General features: G+C 36.4%; 1 protein-coding gene across 1 annotated transcript; it reads left to right on the forward strand.

Moving 5' to 3' along the window:
- The first annotated feature begins 13,217 nt into the window (after positions 1-13,217).
- Positions 13,218-13,946, forward strand: LOC131651392 (F-box protein At2g35280-like). The gene has a single exon (XM_058921058.1). It carries the CDS (start codon positions 13,218-13,220, stop codon positions 13,944-13,946), a length of 729 nt encoding a protein of 242 aa, XP_058777041.1.
- The last annotated feature ends 271 nt before the right edge of the window (positions 13,947-14,217 follow it).

The raw sequence follows: 14,217 nt of genomic DNA on the forward strand, positions 1-14,217 counted from the left end.
CGTCCTCGAATTCTTTCTGATCGCCACGAAAACAACGTGTCCAAATCTATACCAACCAGGGGATGAAATGTTCCTTACATTTCTCTTTTGGTAGCCTCACTACTCTGTCTGAGGGTCATTCCATACGAAGAAACATAATCTGCCAAAACACCTGCGTCCCACTATGCATGGTTAGAACCTTGACTCTCAAGCAACACGTCTATCCAGATACTTCGTCTTGACATATCTGGGGAAAGATCCTTCCAGGGTCCTTGACCTTCACTGCTCTGCACTGAATCTCCAGAACTTCAAAAACTCTAATAATCCACTCATGTCGGATATCCTTCGTTTCATTCTCCGGTGTGTTCACCCTTATTCAACAAACATTACTGATTCACTTAGCTCCTTGAATTACTTTCCATTTGAGAATTACTGCTACAACGTCACTTCTGCGATAAAACACTTCAAATTATTCTCCACTCGAGTCCATACAATATCATTATGTGATCTCCAAATTCCTCGGTCTTAATTTCCGATTCCCAAGTCTTAGGATGATTGTCCCGAGTTTACCTTTACTTATACAACTGAATCTCATTACTTTAACCCTGACTCCAGTCTAGACATAATAACTGTCACCGTAAACCGCGAAGGTGTAATCATCTTGCAACTATAGCCTTGACATTCGACAACTTCGTACAAGATTCTACTGATAAAAGGCGAAATTTAACAACTGACCTGTAACCATTGTGTCAGTCTTCCTGTACAATCACAATACACAAGGCATAACCACAAAGAACTTGCACTAACTGAATGTCGTCTCTAGCCTTCAGCATTTCGACGGTCTGATACTCAGTCCAACTCTCGTGACTTGTAAGCTAAACTGATGACCTACGAACGTCGGACCACATGCCATCCATAAAAATGTATTCCCAAGCTGGTCCATTGACAACACCTATCGAGTTATGGTGATCCTTGAGAGACTAGAACGAACGAAACGCTGCTTCGACAATTTCCCTTAGGAAGATACTTTCATCCCAACATAAAATCCTACAAACAGTCTGTTCGTTCCCACCTCAACTTATCTGATTCTTCCTTGATCCGTTGCGCTACTCTGATTCCATCAAGTCACACACCTTGAAATTCCCTGAGTCACATTATATCCATAATTCACTTAGTTTCCATTAATACACAATAATTCCTTATCTACAGCTGTCCAATTACAACACGTGCCAGAACTCCATGTACATCCATTGTTGACTACCACTTGAGGTTGAGTACTCCCCTTACAACGAGTCTTGTTACTTAACCGGCATAACAATCCCTTCATGAACGCTTTGCAGCTTACGGTAGCTCTGTCAGTTTAACATTGCTTATTTCCAACCAAACAACTTCATTCTCTTAGCGTAGTATCACCTCTGATAACTCGTGCGAATTACTGATATAACAATCCTCCCATAGCCACACTCCATTCACACAGTTATCTAACGTATGTTCCACCTCTGAATCAGACACTGAACTGACTTCCTCAGCGGCTGCATCCTTCATTGCAGTGCTTCCAACAGTCTGAGTGTAGCCACAATGCAAGAAATTGCACTTTGCACTTTGCACTTCGAACATCTCTCTTATAAACTCCTTAGCAGTTCTCAAACCAAAATGTCCATGCTTTACCAAGATTAACACTTCTCCATTCAGAGTATCTAGCAATACCTTACCGGACACATCACACATCGAGCCGATCCAAGATACAACTTGCATATTCCATCACCGGTCGCCAATGGTACATGATAGCCACTCACTATGCTGACCAGGATATTATGAGCGCACATGAGTCCCACTCTAGACACTCATGGAAAAATGCCAACTTAACACTTCATGAAACGAGAACGTCTCCAAGGTACAATCTGATACTAACTCACGCGATCACGATCACTCAGGGTCTCCATAAGTATAGCATTGGATCTTGATCCATTTCACCATCGGCTGTCTAGTCACTCCTCTACTATCGAGCGCGACGTATAGATTCTTATCCCACATACCTTATGAGAGTCTGGATCTGCATCTCACAAGTGCCAAATCAGAATTCTACCTTGAGCTTCAGATCACCTTTGTCCCACACATGTCGGAAAAGGATGACTCACGCATCTTGAGCATAATAGCGATACTGCAGCATTATACCCGTCTGGTAGTACCAACATGGTGGTTTAACTCCGAGCCATGTATCCAGGCAACTACCTCAATGGCGTATAATGACCCCCACGAGTATCCTATTGTCAGCACCGACAAGTGTCTGAACAGGCTTCCAATAGGCTCATCGTTCCTCAAGTCCTTCGAATCACACTCCTCAGGATGCTAAAACCTGAGAGTGCTACACACCAAGGTTTACTTACTCGGAAAGCCAAAACGCCAAGCACGAAGATTTGAAGTTCAACTTCGGATTACCATGCAGTGCGCGTACCCACTTCTCCCACACATGCATGAGATTTCAAGGATAATTCAGTACAGATAGGAATACTATGGTTCCTAACAACCAACATAACTGCTATCATCCTGCTGACGTTCCAGATAGATCTTAGTTCCTACTCGCCTGAATGCCCAACGCCAAGCGTAGTTCTACGGCTTCACTCGGGGTCAGACGAACATCAACTAACAAGAACTTAGGTTACTGCATTTCACGTTTCTACATCATTTTATATTCTATCTAGCGTAGTTCTAGAACTTAAATATAAAATGATAAGAACAGAAATACATATCCTCTTCTATCGACCGGGTATTCAAGCCTCGCCCGATCGTAAGTTACCACACTCATACATTCCACCAACATCTACTAGGTAGCTACTCTCGCTTAGGGTACTTCAAGTTGGATCAGGATCTAATACTTCATCCATCCAATTATTGTCCGTACCAGCGCAATCAGGAAGGTCTAACTCTTCTGTCCGAATTTCCAGAGGCCATTCTGTGCTATCAGCTCACCCGTCACACTTAACACCGGCAGCATTATCAGTACTGAATCCTACTAATTCAGAGCTCATCACCTTCGAGGAATCTCACTTACAAGGCTCCTACTCAATCCTATTTGGATTTTCCTTGCTATTACCAAGACTTAGAGAAATCTTCACTTCGTTCAGTCAAAATCCTGGGGGTTCTAGTTGTCTCCATCCACATCTTGACAGTTCGGGTATCACTACTTCGCGTCAAACGCTCTCCTTAAGCTTGACGACTCCAATATTATCCACTTACAACGTCCAAAAAATCTATTACTCATCCCACTTCAACTACTTGGGTTCACAACACTTACAGGTTTACGAGTCCTCGTGGCGGCTCTGCCGTAATCCTACTGTCTCACACTCAGTCGATGAGTTGATCAAGTTCAACAACTGAATGAGATATCAGTAAAATCAGGCTGGCAATGCACACTTGAGAGGAGGAAAGGAACTGCTAGTGATGTCTCATGGCTCGGCCGAGAATCGACCTGCTCTGATACCAACTGTAACACCCCATACATAACTGACTAGTATATTATGCATGAAACGTTAAAATTGATATTGAGTACATACAAAAGCTGTAGTTATAGAAAGATCCATATAAAATACAACATGAAATTCTACTAAGAAGCATAATACATGAGTCTTCAATGGATCTCGCACAGCGGAATGTCAAACCAACGAGGTCTTCGAGCCAACACCACTTCCAAGTCTTCAGTCCAAACCTGTTACTGACCAAACGCTACTAAACTGCACCTGAAAAAAAAATATAAGTTAATTGGGGTGAGATTACTAAATCTCAGTGAGTCCTCCTATCCTATGGGTCCACTCGGTACTATAGGGTACATGCATCAACAAAACTGAATCCACCATTGATCCAGGGTTCAACCTCACGTCCGGTACAAGTACGGAGCAAACAAGTGACTCGCCCACCATTAGACTTGTCTCAAACAAATACACGTAGTATAGCAAACAAGTATGCAAACCCGCATCCACATACGGGGAATCCAGAAGTGTAAACAACCCCGGCTAGGATTATGGAATAAATGCATCCTCGATGAGTAACCTCCTGCCTATTTGTCAAGGGACTTGTACAAGCACACTGCAGGATGGTTAAACGAGTCCACACAAGCCTAAATGGCCGTGCGATGACCTGGCCTAATTGGCGTCATTGTCCTGTTAACCTCCTTCACGCTAGTGAGTTACGCCGAGTACAAACCGCCACCTTGACGCCTGAGCCCATCGGGCGAAAGCCTAGTGTTAGTCTACGTGACTTCACTAGAGGTGAGTTACCTCATTATGCATTAGCCTACATAGCCGCATAACCCCACCATACCGAGCACGCAAGTGTGTTAACGCCAAGTGAGTAAAACCCCGTACGGAAACTCACAAGCACACTGCAACGGTAGCTCAGATGCACACCATATCGAACAATACACATGAACGGGTTATTCCATTGGACTACACGGTCCGGGAGGGCTCATAGACTACACGGTCAGAGCAGCGTCCCAATCTAGCCTGCCGGCCACTTCGATTCAAGCATACAGAAATATGACATAAAGTCAAGGTCACAAACAATGTAATCAATCCAATCGTTTAACCAAAACGATGGAGTCCATAGATTTCCATGTATAAAACATTATGGCATAACGCTTTCAAATATGGGTATCACAATCATAATAAGCAATAAACAAACTATGCCATGCTTAATATAATAATTATTAATCAATTGGTAAATACATAAGTTCCCATACTAATTCATTGATTCACTAAGTGGGGATCCACTATTATTAAATCAAACATTCTGGTTTGGGGACTAATTTTATTAGAAAGTACACGTCGCTAGCTTTCCAACGATATAAAGTTTGCGCAATTCCGATACTCGAGCCAAAAGTTACGAATTTCCGAAGTTTGCTAATTTTTCCCTTTTAACCCAGCGTAACGGGTTACGCCAAATCCGTAACCGGTTACGGGCACGAAAAATAGCCCAGAATTGCATTTTCAGCAGCGTAACCGGTTACGCAAAACCCCGTAACCGATTACACTGCATCAGAAATGAATTTTCTGCATTCTAAAGGTTCTAAAACAGTCCCAAACCTAAACCAATCCCAATATAATTACCTATAACATTCCAATTACGAGTCTCATTATATTTAGCAATCTATAGCATGCAATTGATAAGAAAAACACAGATTCAGTTATTATCACATAAACAAATTTTAGTAATCACATATTATGCTTTATCTCACAATCCCTAAATCCCCAATCACAAACCCTTACATGCAACACCCCCAAGTCACTATCTAAGGACTCACCTTGCTAAAAGGAGGTTGAGAGGACGATCATGCAGCCATTGAACCCTCACCATAGTCAAAGTTTCACTTCATCTTCATCAAACCCGTATCCACTCTTTAACACACAATCAGCATGCATGTCCCAACTTCGAGCTCAATTTTCTCCTCCAAAACAGAAGCTATGAACGCGAACCATAGGTGCAAATCGAAGAGAAATTCGTTAGCTTTCCAATGGGACCAGAATCGTTACGATCGGAGTTACGAGTTGAGAGATATACCTGATTTAGTGGAGCTGCACCATGGAATACGAAAATGAACATATGAAAATGATGAACTTCTTTCTCCTTTCTCTTTCTTGTTTCACTAGGTACCACTCTCTCTACCCTTCCAAATTCTGATTTTGGAATGAAACAAATATGCCTTCTCTTCTATACAAGAGCTTATGCCCATGCAATTAGATATCAAAGTCCCTTAGGTCCTCCAACCAAGTCATATTTACAATTTTGCCATATAGTTGGTCTCCAACCAATTCTTTTTTATTCTAACTAATCCACTCACCGTCTTACTCATTTATAATGCATGTAAATAATCATGCCTACACAATGTGGGATATTACATTTAAAGATCCTGAGTTTTATTCCTTATAAAGAACAATTTTGGCTTTTTAATGTTATTAATTCACAATTGTTTAAAAATAAAAATCAATGTGGCGGTCCATTCATGGTTTAAAAATATGAAAAAACCGGTTTAAAAATAAGAAAAAAACAATTTAAAAAGAATATTAGCAGAAGAACTAATATGATCTGGTTAAATTTTGTAAGGGATTAAATTAGGTCTATTTTTTTAGGATCTTCACTCTTAAATAAATAAAAATAAAAAACATGGACTATTATCACTTTTATTCAGTGCCCACGTTTACAGATATAAATGTTGCTGATAAACGAAGGAGGGGGGGCAGAAGAATGATGACAATGGTGGTCGTGGTAGCGTTTATATAAACAGGTCGCAAATTATCCAAGGTAGCAATGCTCTGACGGTTACAGAAAATGTAGACAGAGGGAGAAAGATCCAGGCCCAGGAAACATCTCAAAACTCTCATGATGGAAGCAAGTTTATTTATGAAAATTTTGCTACATCTCAGAATTTCGAAAATAACCCGGAAGTCCTCAATATGCAAGCTGTGGAAGACACGAAATAGGTTACGGGAAGGATGAAAACTGCTACTTGATCCAAGATGGAGCGTATAACTGTCAGAGATAATTCAGCTAGACAAAACTCTATCAAAATCCTACTGCTAAGGTCTCTATGAAAAATCAAGCTCGCCGCAAAGTTTCGATAAAAAACATTCTGCTGGAAGAAGGAAACCGTGCTTTTGAAGATAGTGCTGCAGGCTTAAGTATGAAGAGAAGGTCCCGAACAAAGGAGAATGGACCAGCTGTGGCAAATCAAGAAGTGGCGAAAAGTGTGAATGAAGACATAGTTTATAGTGATGATTCTGGAAAATTCAAATTAGTTGCTGGAAATGACACTACCATGCAAGCTGAAGTTTGTAATGATGTCGATATTGTAATGGCGGGCACTGTTAATCAGGCCTGCCAAGAGCCATGAATGTTATTAGTTGGAACTGTCGGGGTCTAGGTAGCCCGAGCACAGTTTCGAACTTAAAATACCTCATCCAAAGATATAAACCATATGTTTTATTTCTGTTTGAAACAATAAGTTATGCTAATAAAATTGAAGAGTTACGGTATTTGTTGGGTTTTGAGTCTTGCTTTACAGTAAATAGAGAAGGCAGAGGTGGTGAGCTGGCAATTTTGTATAAGTATGCTAAAAATTGTTCAATTTAGAGTTATTCTAATAATCATATTGATGTTATTGTTCACGTCACGAGAGTTGGTAATTGGAGGCTCACTGGATACTATGGCCATCCTGAAGGTTCTCGTAAGAGGATTTCATGGAAATTAATTCGTAATCTCGCTGATAGTTCCAACTTACCTTGGAGTATCTTAGGAGATTTCAATGATATTCTCTCGCCTGATGAAAAAAAAAGGAAGAGTGGAAAGACCAAACTGGTTAATCAGCGGCTTCAAACAAGCGGTTCAAGATGCGGGTTTGGTAGATATTCTCATGGAAGGTTACACTTTCACGTGGTTAAAAAGTTTAGGCACGACAAAATCAGTCGAAGAAAAATTAGATAGAGCTATGGCAAACAAAAATTGGTGTAAGCTGTTTCCGAATGCTAAAGTGAAAAGTTTAACGGTTGCCACTTTTGATCATTACCCTGTCCTTCTTTGTTGCGATCCATCTACGTCATATGTAATGGCTCGGAAAGGATTCAGATTCGAGAATGCTTGGTTGAAGGAGCTAGGTTTCAGAGACTTTGTGCAGGAGCAGTGGCATAGGTATGGTGAAGATCATGACAGTATCATGGACAAATTGGAAGTGTGCGGGGATAGTTTGCTTCATTGGAGTAAAGATAATAGTAACAAGACAAGAAATGAAATTGAGAGCATCAATAGAAAGATTAACATAGTAAGACAACATGTTGGAGTGATAAAATTAATTACTTCACAACCCTTAAATGCCGCATGAACACTCTTCTAGTTAAAGACGATATTTTCTAGAAACAAAGAGCAAAAGTGCATTGGTATAAGGATGGGGATTTAAATACTTGCTTCTTTCACATTTTAGCTTCTACTAGGAAGAAAGTTAAAACAATTCTTTTACACACCAACAATAATGGGGAAGTTATTAGTTTGCCGGAAGGGATGTGTAAATTAGCTCACGATTACTTTATTGATTTATTTCAGAAGAAGCTAAGTTCTCGGGACCAGTTTCTTCAAGCTATTAGCACATCCATCTCTACTGAAGATAATGTTATGTTGACTAATCCATTTGTTATTGCTGAATTTAAAGAGGCTATTTTTTCTATGCAAGCTGATAAAAGTCCGGGTCCTGACGGTTTTAATCTTGGTTTCTACCATCAGTTTTGGGATATATGTGGGGTCGAAATTTTCAACGCTAGCTGCTTATGGCTTGAAAGCGGTATTTTTCCTGAAAAGCTTAATTCGACAAATATCACTCTTATACCGAAAGGAGAGTCCAAATCTACCATGAAAGATTCGAGACCGATTGCTCTGTGCAATGTTTTGTATAAAATTATAGCTAAAGTTCTCGCTAATCGGCTTAAGAGAGTCCTCGACAAATGAATTTCTGAAAACCAATCGGCTTTTGTGCCGGGAAGATCTATTTTGGACAATGCCATGGCAACTATTGAGGTGGTTCATCATATGAAGGCTAAGACCAGAGGTAATATTGGTGACATAGCTCTTAAACTTGATATCAGCAAAGGTCACGATAGGATTGATTGGGACTATCTTAAGGATGTGATTTCCACTAAGGGTTTCTGTCAAAAATGGATTGGGTGAATTATGCTTTGTGTGGAAACTGTTGATTATTCTGTGGGTGTGAATGGAAAGATGGTGGGTCCGATTGTTCCGGGTCAGGGTTTGCGGCAAGGTGATCCTTTGTCCCCATATTTGTTTATTTTATGCTCTAAAGGACTTTCAGCTCTTATTAAACAAGTAGAAGCGCGAGGGGATATTCACAGTGTAAAAATTGAACATAATGCTCCCATTATCTCTCATTTACTCTTTGCCAACGATTGTTTTCTCTTCTTTAAAGGAGCTATTAGCGAAGCAAATATGATGAAGAGTATTCTTACCACCTATGAAGAAGCCTTCGGTCAAGCTGTCAATTTCCAAAAGTCCGAATTCTATTGTAGTAGAAATGTTGATTCTGTTCTTAAAAATCTTTTGGCTGGCACTTTAGGAGTTCAACACGTATTGGGTACCGGGAAATACCTTGGAGTCCCTTTTATGATAGGAAGAAACAGGAAAGCTACTTTCAAGTTTATCAAAGACAAAATTCGGAAGAAGATAAATTCTTGGAGTAGTCAAAGTCTCTCGCAAGCAGGTAGGGAAACACTAATAAAATCTGTTCTCCAATCTGTTCTGACATATATTATGAGTATTTTCTTATTTCCTTCCTCCTTGAATGATGAAACTGAGAAAATGTTGAATTTGTTCTGGCGGGGTCATAAAAGAGATAGTTCAAAAGGTATTCATTGGTTATCGTGGGACAAGTTGTCTATGCCTAAGAACGTCGGTGGTATGGGGTTCAAAAATCTAAGTGCTTTCAATTATGCAATGTTAAGTAAACAAGCTTGGAGTCTTATGACTAAGCCTAACACTCTGGTTTCGCGCCTTTACAAGGCTAGATATTTTCCTTATTTTGATTTTCTAAAATCAGAGATTGGACGTAATCCGAGTTATGTTTAGCGTAGTATTTGGAGTGCTAAATTTCTGGTGAGAGGAGGTTACAAGTGGAGTATTGGTACGGGCGAGTGTATCCCGGTTTGGGATCAAAACTAGTTACATGATAGCTCTGCGGTTACTTATCTGTGGCCAAATAATTAGATGGTGGCAAATCTCAAAGTTTCGAATCTTATTAGCTCGACTGGTAAACAATGGAATTTGAATTTGATTTATCCGTTAGTAGGTGGTGGAGTGACGGCGAAAATTGTCAACACTCCATTATTCGAAGCGGTTCACGAGGATAAAATAGTTTGGAATCTTGAGAAGAATGGTATTTTCTGTGCGTAGTGCCTATCATTACTGTATTAACGAAGCCATTGACACCTCTCATCTTTGTATTATTGAAAATTGGGATTTAATTTGGAAGATGAAGATCCCTCCAAGAGTCACGAACTTTCTTTGGCGTATATGTACGAATTGTGTGCCTACTAGAACGCGTCTCATTGACAAAGGTGTCGGGTGTCCTAAGAGTTGTGTGATATATGGGAACGATTATGAGAATAATAATCATTTATATTTTCAGTGTCCTAAAAGTATCGTCTGTTGGGAAAAAGTAGGGCTCTAGCACACTATTCAGCAGTTGGTCAATAATGGAGGAGACTTTATTTTTGTGTTTTCTTTTCTGCAGGTCTCTAATCATGAAAATCAAGCGGTCTTTTCAACTATTATGTGGAGTATTTGGAAAAGTAGAAACAATGCTCTTTGGAATCAAATCGAGGATCCTCTAGATAATATCAGCTTGTGAGGTTCTCATATATTATTAGGTTGGAGAGACCCCAACAGATCAGAAACATAGCTTCTCCCATAGAGCAACCGACAACTGATACTAAGTGGTGTAAGCCACCCTATGGTCGGTTAAAATGCAACATTGATGCATCTTTTTCTAATAACAAGGTCGGTATAGGTGCCTGTATCAGAAACGATGAAGGTATGTTTATTGCAGCACAGACAAAATGATTTTCACCTATTACTAATTTTGATACCGGCGAAGCTCTAGGTCTATTGGCTTCTATTAAATGGGTATTGGAAATGGGCTATGATAATGTGGATTTCAAGTCGAATTCTAAAACTGTAGTGGATATCTCTAAGCCAAACGACTCAGATTTCGGCGCCATTATTCGAGTCTGTTATCAGCTTCTGACTAACTCTGCTAGGAACTTTCATGTTAAGTTTATTAGAAGACAAGCTAATGAGGTTGCTCATGCTTTGGCTAAGGCGGCTCCATCTCTTGCTAGTTTTCATATTTTAACGATGTACATACATGTATTCACAATTTTATTATTAATGAAATGGTTTAGTTTCTATAAAAAAAGACTGTTATCTATGTAAAGAAATAAATACTAGGGGTGTGTTTGTTTCATGGTTTAAAATTAATGGAAATTAGTTTAGCTTGGCGGATGGGTTTTAAAGATGTCGAAATTAATGTAGATTCCACAATGATGGTGAATGCTAACAAATCTGAGAAGCTTACCTTGCTGAGTGGGTGTTCGTTAGTTAAGAAGATTAGGCGCATGTTGGACAAAAATTGAAATATTGAGATTGTCTCTTGTTTCCGAAAAGCAAACCGGTGTGCAGATGCGTTAGTAAATTGATGGTGTAATCTTGATATGGAAATTACTGTCTTCGACGACTTTGTTGATTAGAGAGATTTATAATAGTGATGTAAGGGGTATTGCTACTCCTAAATTAATCGTTGTGTAATCTTTTCTTTTGTGGGTGTATGTACTTTCTATTATAGAAAGAATTATATTAATGGAATCATGATAACTATATTTCTAAGAATATATTTTTAAACCTAGGATTTCTTCACAATTTTACAATTGATAATTAGGGTTTGTTCATGAGGCTTTTTGAATCTCTCTATTTTAATTTCACATTTTTACAACTAATAAGTATAAATTAGCAGGTTTGTTCGTAAGGCTTCTTAAATCTCTCTCAATTTTAATTTGACATTTTTACAACTAAAGGTTTGTTCATAAGTCTTCTTGAATCTCTAAAAAAAATTATATCTCTTTCATTTTCATATAAATTTAATAGTAAACAATACGAAAACAAAACAAGCCTGAAATAGATTTTTATTATTTACTAATTATTGATTTTTTGTGCAGATAAGAGAACTTGAAGAATTATTAAATATATTTTATTTTAGTAAAAAATATTATTCATCTTATATTGTATTACATTTCTATAAATAATATAGTAAATAAAATATATTTAAAATAAAAAAGAGTGTCAATTCATTATTATTGTCTCATATATTTATCTTTTATATATTTATATTCTTCTATTCTTAATTTTATTATTATTGTTTGTTAATTTGTAATTATATTTATTTTGTGGGTACAGATTTTGAAGCATCGCATGTTGGAAAATATATTTTTTTAAAATTAGATCCCAACAGAGAGTAGATTAAAATATTCATATTATTTATTATTTTTTCTTTTTTTATTACCTAATACTGTTCTATTTTAACTTCAATCATTAATAAATATTGGGTCATTACACAATATTTTTATAAAAGGATGATGTTCCAATTTGTGAGTTTGTTTGATTAAATATTCATATTATTTTTTATTTTTTTATCTTTTTATTACTTAATACTGTTCTATTTTAGTTTCAGTCACTAATAAATATTGAGTTATTGCACAATATTTTTATAAAAGAGTGATATTCCAATTCGTGTGTTTGTTTGATTAAAATATTCATATTATTTATTATTTTTTTTATTACCTAATACTGTTCTAGTTTAGTTTCAATCATTAATAAATATTAGGTCATTACACAATATTTTTATAAAAGAGTCATGTTTCAATTTGTGTGTTTGTTTGAGTCAGAGATAAGATCTAATTTGAGTCAGATATTAAAATTTTGTTAAATTTTTTAATGAAAGATAAATTCAATAAAAAATTAATATAGATATATTTTATACTTTACAAAATCAATATTCATCAGTAATAATTCAATAAAACATTAGATTTCATATATAGTAAAAATATTGATGATAATATTTTTTATTAAATCTGAATAATATGATCAGTATTAAATCAACCCTATTTGGAAAAATCAAACTCATATAAGATTTAGTTATGGGCATACCATTTTTAAAACCAAAATTAATACAATGAATCTTAAATCAACCTTGATAAAAAAAAACCAACGGTAGATAAAAATTAATTATAAAATACCATTTTACACTCGTAAGTAATGGAATTGATCCTAAATTAACCATAGATAATAATTTATTATAACTTACCAATTTTAAATTTCCATTAATTATAAAATACCATTTTTTCTATAACTTACCAATTTTAAATTGGAAATTAATTGAATCACATCGGTCATAAATCAACCTTAGTTGGAAAAATTAATTCTAGATAAGAATACAAATTATAATTACTATTTAAATCGAAACTAATAATTTCAGCCTTAAATAGTATAAGTATTAATTAAAGATTTATGTTTTATTTCTTAAAAACTCTATCAAACAAAATATTTAATCCCTATATATTAAGCCATCAACCCAATAACTCAATCAATGTCTTTGTTTTCTAATTAGTTTTTCTTTTCAATATTGCAATCTCTGAATTATGTCATCAACAATAAGATTGGAGAACAGTGAACATGTGTCATCTTCTTCAACCATGCAATCACTTCCGAGAGAATTGTTACTTGACTTGATTGCAATTATAGGCTCTCGATCTTTCATTGATCTTCACAAAATGAAAGTGTGTTGCAAAGATTTTCTCGAAGTAGCACAAGAAAGTTATGTGTTACAAAAAATATCTTTGGAAAACTTTCCATTCATCGAATGGACTCGGACACCAAACGAAAATGCATTGTTATTTTTTAAACAATGTGTGGAAAGTGAAAATAGTGAGAGTTTGTATAGAGATGGATTGCTTAAGTACTTTAATTATCCGAATGGAAATATTGTTGGTCTTGTGAGTCTAAAGATTGCAGCTCAGACGGGTCATAAGGAAGCGATGTATGTGTATGGAATGATTTTGTTGTGTTCTGAGGATCACGAATCAAGAAAACAAGGAGTTGAGTATATGCGTTCTTTGAGGAAGTCAAAGTGTATTATGAGTTTAAGGATGAAGGTACAATCTTTAACAAATTCTTTATGGAAAAATAATGGAATGTTGGTGCGCAATCAAACTCCCATATGCAATTCTAAGAAAACGTGCTATGGATGGAGAGTGAAGGAAGGTCGATGGTCCTTACTCGATGATGAAGACGATGATATTAAATTGTGTGAAAATTGTAGATGGGATTACGAGTTAGAGTTCTTTTATAACTTATTTAATGTTCACTAGTTTTTAGTTTGTTGAAATTTAGAGAATATTATATTTTCAAATAGTTTGTTCACTAGTTTTTAGTTTTTAGTGTGCTCAAATAAAAAAAATTATAATTAATATTTATCGATTTTTTGTATTTTTAATAGTGTTAAAATATGTAATATTTTGAATTGTGTTCATGTAAAATATTTTTTTTTTACTTTTTTTATTCAAAGCAATATTTAGTATTGAGTGTGAAAACTTTGGTGAAAATAATTTTTTTAAACATTATCATAAATCAAAATCACAT

This window comes from Vicia villosa, linkage group LG2, assembly GCF_029867415.1.
Source record: "Vicia villosa cultivar HV-30 ecotype Madison, WI linkage group LG2, Vvil1.0, whole genome shotgun sequence".
NCBI lineage: Eukaryota > Viridiplantae > Streptophyta > Magnoliopsida > Fabales > Fabaceae > Vicia > Vicia villosa.

Bases quoted from the DNA above. Each gene is read 5' to 3' on its own strand.
- LOC131651392 (XM_058921058.1), top strand. From the start codon at position 13,218: ATGTCATCAACAATAAGATTGGAGAACAGTGAACATGTGTCATCTTCT.